The sequence below is a fragment of the Corythoichthys intestinalis genome, chromosome 19, assembly GCF_030265065.1.
Source record: "Corythoichthys intestinalis isolate RoL2023-P3 chromosome 19, ASM3026506v1, whole genome shotgun sequence".
Taxonomy (NCBI): Eukaryota; Metazoa; Chordata; class Actinopteri; order Syngnathiformes; family Syngnathidae; genus Corythoichthys; species Corythoichthys intestinalis.
The window spans coordinates 37,782,275-37,791,868 of NC_080413.1; the positions used below are offsets into that span (position 1 = coordinate 37,782,275).

The 9,594-nt window shown below is 37.1% G+C and overlaps 1 protein-coding gene across 1 annotated transcript; it reads right to left on the reverse strand.

Moving 5' to 3' along the window:
* Positions 1–2,125: 2,125 nt before the first annotated feature.
* slirp (SRA stem-loop interacting RNA binding protein) lies at positions 2,126–9,384 on the reverse strand. The gene is made up of 4 exons (XM_057823363.1): positions 9,295–9,384; positions 4,836–4,894; positions 4,630–4,737; positions 2,126–2,348 (listed from the first exon to the last, which is right to left on the reverse strand). The coding sequence occupies exons 1-4, from the start codon at positions 9,359–9,361 to the stop codon at positions 2,283–2,285; spliced, it is 300 nt and encodes a 99-aa protein (XP_057679346.1). The 5' UTR covers positions 9,362–9,384; the 3' UTR covers positions 2,126–2,282.
* Between the last annotated feature and the right edge of the window lie 210 nt (positions 9,385–9,594).

Consider the following 9,594-nt stretch of genomic DNA (forward strand, 5'->3'; position numbering starts at 1 on the left):
CATTTATAGGTCTTTATATTTTAATAAGAATAGTATGCAAACAATGACAAAAGGGGGAAACTATAAGTGAACCATCACATTTGATATTTTGTGGTCCCCCCTTTGGTAGCAATAACTTCAACGAGACGCTTCCTGTAGCTGCAGATCAGTCTGGCACATCAATCAGGACTAATCTTGGCCCGTTTTTCTCCACAAAACTGCTGTAGTTCAGTCAGATTCCTGGAATGTCTGGCATGAATCTGTGTCTTTAGGTCATGCAACAGCATCTCAATGGGGTTCAAGTCTGGACTTTGACTTGGCCTATCCAGAGCGATGTTCTTATTCTGAAACCATTTTGAAGTTGATTTATTTCTGTGTTTTGGATCATTGTCTTGTTGCAGCATCCATCCTTTTTTTTTTTTTTTTAGCTTAAACTGTCTGACAGGCAGCCTCTGCTTTTCCTGCAAAACATCCTGATAAACTTTTGAATTCATTCTTCCTTTAATGATTGCAAGTTGTCCAGACCCTGAGGTAGCAAAACAGCGCCAAATCATGATGCTCCCTCCACCATGCTTCATGGTGGGGATGAGGTGTAGATGTTGGTGAGCTGTACCATTTTTTACCACACGACTCCCAAACATTTGGTTTGTTCTTCAACTTTGGTTTCATCAGTTCACAAAATATTTTGCCAAAACTTCTGCAGAGTGTCCAAGTGCATTTTTGTGAACATAAATCGAGTAACAATGTTTGCTTGGACAGCAATGGCTTCCTCCGTGGGGTCCTCCCATGAACACCATTCTTGGCTATAGTTTTAGAAATAGTTGATGTGTGCGCAGAGATATTGGACTGTGCCAGTGATTTCTGTAAGTCTTTAGCAGACACGCTAGGGTTCTTTTTTACCTCTCTGAATACTCTTGGCGTCATCTTTGGTGGACGGCCACTCCTTGGGAGAAAAGCAACACTGCCAAACCCTCCATTTGTAGACAACTTCTCTGACTGTTGATTGATGAACATCCAGACTTAGAGATCGTTTTGTATCCTTTCCTAGCTTTATACAAATCAACAATCATTGATCGCAGGTCTTTAGACAGCTCTTTTGACCGAGCCATGATGCACATCAGACAATTCTGACCAGGTGTGTGTTTTATAGTGGGCAGGACAGCTTTAAACCATTCATCACTGATTGGGCACACACCTGACTTAAACAGTTTGGTAAAAAATGGTTTCAATTGCTCTATAAGTCACCTTAGGCAGAGGGTTCACTTATTTTTCCGCCTTCTGTCATTGCATGCTATCCTCATTAAAATATGAAAACCTGTAAAAAAGTTAAAGCAGTTTTTTTTTTTTTTTTTCATGTTTTTCATCCCGACTTTTAGAGATCGTTTTGTATCCTTTCCTAGCTTTATACAAATCAACATTGATCGCAGGTCTTTAGACAGCTCTTTTGACCGAGCCATGATGTACATTAGACAATTCTAACCATGTGTGTGTTTTATAGTGGGCAGGACAGATTTAAACCACTCATCACTGATTGGGCACACACCTGACTTAAATAGTTTGGTAAAAAAAATGGTTTCAATTGCTCTATAAGTCACCTTAGGCAGATGGTTCACTTATTTTTCCACCTTATGTCATTGCATGCTATCCTCATTAAAATATGAAAACCTGTAAAAAAGTTAAAGCAGTTTTTTTTTTCATCTGTGTGATTTTGACAAAGATCAGATCACATTTGATGGTGATTTCATGTAGAATTCCAAATTCCAAAAGATTCACATACTTTTTCATACCACTTTCAGTGTATCTTCTCATCTTGGATTAAAATGTTTAGTTTAAATATTGCATTTTATGATCAACAGACAATTGGACAAAATGCTTTCCAAAACTGCAGTGTTTTCAAAAGATGGGCCTTGATAAATAATAAGGCAGAGGAAATGTACCTGATGATTTTAATGTAATCAAAATGATTTTTTAATTGCATAATTCACAAGGTGAAATTCCTTTTTTGGCCGATTGGTGAAGTCACAGTATAACAATAATAATGCGTAACAACTATAGGAATACATTCTGCATAGTTGTACTGTATATCATGCATTTTAATCAACTTTTTTTTAAGTTAAGGACACGCTGAAGGAATAACTCTTGTAACTCTTCATCCACAATGTTTTTATTTGGACAAAATTTGCATTGGTATGACTTAATGGTAAAGAGAAATATTTTGTATGTTGAATTCAGATATACTCAGACCCACAAAAGACATGTATCATGCACAAAGAAAAAAAAAAAAGTAGGAATAAAATGGAGCTTCAGTCACTTTCATTTTTGATTGATTTCCATCCAGAAAACGTCTGCCTGTTCTTCTGAACCTGAAGCTGAAAATCACAAAAAGTTAGTCATTTAGTAAGAGGCCTTTTTAAAAGATATTACTCACTTTTTTACATCATACAAAATTAAACATGACCTGTTTTAATTAGTGCAATTTAGAGTTGACCTGAAAATTCTGTTAAAATTCATTGTAGGTGAAAAGTAAATCGTTTATTATGGAAGCAAGGGCTCAACTTTTTTTTTTTTTTTTTTTTTTAAAACCTCCATTGTTGTTTTGCCGGATGACACTAAATGACATCTGTTCTTTTATAAGCATTCATTAATGCTCTAACAGTGTCATGTCATAATTATGATTGTCTTATGACAGTCTTATGGCGCCACCGTCAATTTAAGTGTCACCAAAATACCAAAACTAGCAATTAAAAAACAACTGGAACAGTAACTGTAGAAACAATTAGCACAGACCATGGATTTTGATTGCCATTTACATCTGCAGTGCTGCAATGCATACTAGGAAGTGTGTTTGATGTCAACAGTGTTGACAGCAGGTGGCAGCAGAGGTTGACTGTCTCCCCCAAGGGAGCAGCAATGGCCAAATAAAGCTTCTTGAAGAAATGAAGCTTTGCAGCTAATTGCTTCAAAGCTTCATGGTGGTTCATTTGGTCTTATGAAAGTCATATGATGCCGCTGTCAAATAAAGTGTTACCGGTTAATATCTTTTGGAGTAAATATCCCATAATACAGTGAGGTCAGCAGAAATTTATAGTCCAGTGCAGCTTATCTATGAACAAATGTCGTTTACATGTCAAATTTGGTGGCTTATAGTCAGGTGTGCCTTTTGGTCCAAAAATTACAGTAAATGATGACTTTTACTGTTTGTTTTTAATTCTATTAATGGCCAGGCTCCTTCTTATTTGTCGGAGATTTTATCCCTCCCTAACCTTGGCAGGGCTCTTCTTCAGGGGCCTCTTAACGCTAAACTCTTACGCCCTGAAATCCGCGCCATCACAAATCTTACCCTTTTTAAATTGCGGTTAAAGACCCACTTTTTGAGACTCGCCTGGCCTACAAACTAGGGTAACCTGGTTTTATTTCTTAAGGGTTATAATGTTTCCAGATTTTATCTGTTTTATTTGCTGTTATGACTTTTATTGCGATGTGTTTTTTTCTCTTCAATGTCATTGTATAATACTTTCCTGCCTTTTTGTAAAGGGCTATAGAAATTAATTTAATTTGATAATATTAAAAATAGGATCAACATTGGCACACAGTGTGTGAACCAGACTTTATATCTATTACTTTTTATATATTAGAACAAACAAAAAAATAAACACTGAAAGCTGATTTTTAAAAGTAATGGAAATTATCAGAGCTGCCAAAATGTTTTCATACCACTGTATTTGCTTTCGTTTTTTTGTTTGTTTTTTTGACAATGATGACCTCACATTGAATCAGTTCTTTTGTCCAAACAAAAACATTTTTACTAGGGCTGTCAAACGATTAAAATTTTTAATCGAGTTAATTACAGCTTAAAAATTAATTAATCGTAATTAATCGCAATTAATCGCAATTCAAACCATCTATAACATATGCCATATTTTTCTGTAAATTATATATATATTCTGTAAAATAAATTGTTGGAATGGAAAGATAAGACACAAGATGGATATATACATTCAACATACGGTACATAGGGACTGTAGTGGGCATTTCACTCTACTGTCATTTAAATCTGTCTATGCTGTCCTCACTCCGAAGCGTCTACTTTTTCCACAGCTAGACAGCTAGTGAACGACGCCTTAATAATCAGACTTCTTTCTTTTTCATCTGATTTATTAATAAAATGGTCTCAAACTATTGTCCTCTTTAGACCATCGTAAAACTACAAAAAAAAGTACACAAGCATTGCATTAGCAACAACGTTAGCTTAGCACGCTATACAGGTTCACTAAACAAACAAAAAGCGTCTCATACAAAAAATATAACATTTCGCTTACTAACATAATATGTACATTCTTTACAACAACCATACTTACGGACAAATCTTGTCCAAGGATCATATAAGCACAACATTACAACGTAGGCGTCAGCCCGAGACGTCGTGCAGCCATATTGAACTGGCAAGAAAACAATAAACCATGTCGCAAAGCGACCACAAGAGTTCGCTGTTAGACAGCACAAAAAGCCTTGCTGTAAAACTTACCAAAAGGCAGAATATTGTCTGAGCGGGACATGTGCGTTAATTGCGTCAATTATTTTAACGTGATTAATTTTAAAAAATTAATTACCGCCCGTTAACGCAATAATTTTGACAGCCCTGATTTTTACCTTTGCTCCTTCTAGTATGTGTGGCTCTTTCTGCAGTACATTGTTTAGTCCCTCCTCCGAGTTGAATCCAACCCAACCGAATCCTCTGTGGAAGCCAGTTTCTTTATCCTGTCAAAGCACAGAACGTCCAACACTCTAAAATACAGGAAGACGATCTAACTAACAATGAGGTGTTACAAAGAAGACTCCTCTATGGAACTACTTACAAATGGGAGTCGGCACCATTTGACTTGTCCAAATTGTCCAAAGTACTCCCTCATCTCCTCTGGAAAACAAGCCATTCCGTACATCATAATCATCAATCAATAAATCGGGACTATGATGCCTTCATAAAGTGTCGAAATCATGGTAAATACTACTTGTTGAGTCGACAATTGCATGTGAATGCCCAGGAGAACTCTGATTTTATTAAAGGGTCCCCCCAGGATTGATAAATCTAAATTCAAGACTTTTAAGACCTTTTTTAATCCCATTTCAACTGAAAATTAACACTTTTCTCGCACCCATTATTTAGATAATATTGAATCATATTTTAAAAAATAAAGCACTGAACATCAAATTTAACCTCAATTACTAAGTGTGTTTGACAAAAGAATGCATTTACTGAAGATACTATTAAAACACATTTAAATATAAGGTCTTTCAGATTTTTTTCCTCAGGATAAAATGGATTTTACACTATTTTTGTAAAGCAACTTCAGAAATTACATTTGCAATACAACAGGTTTCCCTTTTAAGAGGACCTAGTCAAGGTGGTAGGTTGGTGATTGTCAAGTTGTTCACCTTAACTGGTGATTGTCAAATTGGTCACCTTAACTGTAAAGTGCTTGGGAAAATCTTGCAATTGGCAGTGAAAGTTTAAAAAACAGCCACTAAATGGCAGTAGTTTACCATTAAATACCACAAAATAAAAAAGCTACACATGACCATTTCCCTTGGTAATTGTTTTTTTCTAATCACATTACAAGAAGTATAAAAAACACATGTTAATCCTTTTTTAGCTATTGAAGACATTTCTTTTAATCAGATAGAGAAAATCCATACTCTTATTCAATCAAGAAAAAACATTTAAATATACCAGGAGGTGTTTTACTATCACCTACATTATAATTTGCCTATCACCATGCCATGTTATTCAGATCAACGTTACCCCGCACCCGTTCCAATAATAGTGTCAACAGTGTTGTGTATCTGAGGGTGATGGTGGATCTACGACTCCGGTTTATCCATGCTAAGGCTAGTGCACCTGCCAATACCCCATTGAACATGGCTAACTCTTAAGTTAAAACTACGAAATTCACATTCATTCGAAAGGCAAACCGTGCAGAAATACATTATTGCATCTAACACATTTTAATTGGAGAAATTGGCAACTTACTTTGAAATGTTAAGCAGGTCCACTGCCTTTGCATGACCCATAAACTGCGACCCAAAGTATCTGGATGCGACTTGGTCGCCGATCCAATACCTCACATGCTGGTCCAACTGTTTGAACTTGGTTGTCTTGTTTAGGCTTTCGTCGAACATAACAACTAAGGCATCTGAGCAGTTCCTTACGTTAGCACACAGTACTGTGCGATTGCCTGCTGTTGTGATGTTGATGCTAATGATGCTAACAGCGCACACGCATGAGGTGCATTATGATTTGTAGTGCAGTGCATCGTAAAAATTCTATGCGTCATCTTCGTTATGGATTAAAAAAAAAAAAAAAAAAAAAACTTTGTCACGGATATAATTTAGGTTGCACTGAGATGTTCTTCAAAATTAAAACCACGGTGAAAAAATTCCAGACTTACGACAGCTAATTTAATACTTTTAATACCTTTTATAATGGAAAACTAAATTCAATGCTTTTTTAATACTTTTAATAACCCGCGGGTACCCTGTATTATGATACTAGGGCAGGGGTCTTCAAACCGGTCCTCGAGGGCCACTGTGGGTCCTGGTTTTTATTCATACCAATCAAGCACAGACCTTTTAACCAATGTGGTTTCTACTAAAACAAGCAGCACCTGACTGCAATCAACTGATTACACTTATAAAAGACCAGATTGGTGTTTTATAAGTGTGTGGTTTTGTTTTGTTGGAGTGAAATCCTGCACCCACTCCGGCCCTATGTGGAATAGTTTGGAGACCACTGTACTAGGGTTTCCGATATGGGATGACTTTTTACTTTTCAAAATGGCGGCGCGCAAACAAGAGGTTGTGAAAGTTTTTAAAGAAGATTTAACAACAATTTTCACGTTTTTCTTTCTTTTTTTTTTTTTATGATAAGACGTAGTGTACACATTCATTACCTTTTTTTAAATTTATTTATTTATTTTTTATTAACCAAGTGTTTGATAAAAAATGTTCAGTTACAAACAAAAACATTGCATTTTGATGCATTCTCTTCTTGTTGTAGTAGATGAATTAATATGCCTGGGGGGGGGGCAGTTTTGCCCAATCAACAAACAGAAATGAAGCCTGCATCTGCCATGTTTTTGTTGTTGTTTGTTTGTTGCTACATGTGAACATGGCGTAGTCGTAATGACCAATTGGCCAGTGGTGTTCTCTCACCGATGCTCTGGTTCCATACCGCCCCAACAGAACACTCCGATCTCAGAATGCAGGTCTACTGGTAGTTCCCAGGGTTTCTAAAAGTACTGTCGGAGCTAGAGCCTTTAGCCACCAAGCCCCTGTTTTATGGAATCAGCTTCCAACTAGTATTAAAGAAGCAGTCTGCACATTTAAGATTAGATTAAAAACGTTCCTATTCGACAAAGCTTATGGTTAGTAGAGGTGTGCAAAATTTCCGATTCTTAAATTATTCGCGATTCGGCCGTGGAAGATTCGAGAACGATTCACAAACATCCAAATTCCGATTATTGAAATATGCGAAGTAAAGCGGAAGTACACAACACTCAGCGCGCCACGCGGTCTTCGGGACGGAACGGAGCGAGAGTAGCTAAACATCATGCTTCCCATTACCCGGCCCCTCGGGTAATGCCAATGCTCAACTCACGGCTCTAGCTCAACTCATGCAACGAGATAAAAAAACACAACAACATACCTGACTGCTGCCGAAAAGCTGCTACAAGTACATCTATATAATGTTACGGTGGATATCATTTATATAGGACTAGAGGCAATATAGATTTGGTAGTGTTAGCAGCACATCTACAAAAAGCTAGATGCGGGCGTTATAAACGGCCGCCATCTTAAGGCAGTACACTTCCCTGCAAGGCTGTTGTAGCGAACCTTCCAAGCAAACCTAATTAACTTTTTATCTAAAATACTCCTAAATCGGTAAAATATTGACTTGAATCTATCTTTAAAATAGTTTTAAAACTTTCACATGTCGAAAGTAGACAAAAGGGAAATTATGGAATAACAGGAGCAATTTTAACAAATTTAACGGTTGATTCACAACATTAAATTAATTGAATGTAGTTTAAAGCTGCTGATACAGAATGGGGAGTGGAGTTTTTTATTTAATGTTATTTTTGTATATTTGTTTACAGCTATATGTTAACTTGATACTGAAATAGTAGTGTGGTTTAGCATGAGAGTATTTTTGAACAATTTTGGAACTAATGTACAAAACATAAAAAAAAAAAAAAAGAGAAAAAAAAAGGGGGGTTGCATCAATAATCGTTTTATAATTGAATCGGAGCCTCTGAATCGTAATCGTAATCGAATCGTTAGGTGCCCAGAGATTCCCAGCTCTAATGGTTAGGCTAGTTGAAGTCGGAGTAGACTCACAGTTTAGTCTAAGCTGCACTAGAAGCTATAATGCTGGGGGAAGTACAGCCGCTGAGTTCTATCTCCTTTTCTTACTCTACCTACCACTTGTCTTACTTTATTTCTATTTTCCAATGTTAATATCTAGTTGTCTAGTCTCTTCATCACTAGTCACCCGGTGTCCCCTTTCCCCCCTCCCCTCTGGGGAGGGGCTATTTTACAGCTGCAGCCTCCTGACTGTCCGGACCCCTGGCTGGATAGACGTCCTCGCTGCTTCCCCTCGCTGCTTCCCCCGTCTCATCTGGCTAGATGGACCTCTTCTTGCTCCTTTATTCCACTGTATTTTTACGGACTGTAACTTCGCTTGCTAATTCCCACTAGCAGTTCTGGGGTTCCTGTCTATCCGTCCTGGGAGTGGATCTCTCCTGACTGTGGTACTCCCCGAGGTTTCTCATTTTTCTCCCAATTGACTCTGGAGTTTTTGGAGTTTTTCCTTGCCGGCATGGAGGGTCTTAAGGATAGGGGATACCCAGGACTTGAACTGTATCTATTCATTTTTGTTGCTTCATTTCTGTAAAGCCCTTTGAGACATTGTTGTTGTGATTTAGGGCTATACAAATAAAATTGAATTGAATTGGTGAGCATCGTTTTTCCCAGAGACTTGAAGGCAGCATCAAGCACAGCATGATAAGGACACGTTCAATAAAAGCTCAGAGGGTTGTGTCATCTTCAATAAATATGTTTATTTGGCCGGTGGATACTTTTAACCGTCATTTAAAAATTGATACAATACAATTACATTTTAGTACTCCTCCGAAAAATGAGTATGTTAACTTGCAGAGGGCCCATTAGACACGTAGGGATTTTCAACATTTAGTAGAAAAACACACTTGAAAACGACACGTTTAAGAAATTATACATCTAAATAAATCATCAACTTACTGCTAGCGACTGTCCATGGAAGCTTCGAAACGAACACCTCGAACACTTTCTTAGCGGGCGCCGCCATGTTTCGATCTGACACTTGACACCTCTGACATAGGAAGCAATATTCAACTTCCGCTTTTTAATTTAATTTTTAATTGAAAAGAAATTAAGCACATAATTATCACATACAGAATTCTAAAGCAATTTTATGAAACTATTTATAACTTAACTATTTAAATTTCTTCACTCGTCACTTGATAAAATCTCAGTTATGGATATGGGAGTCCTGGATAATACCGCTTCTCTACCAGCTGA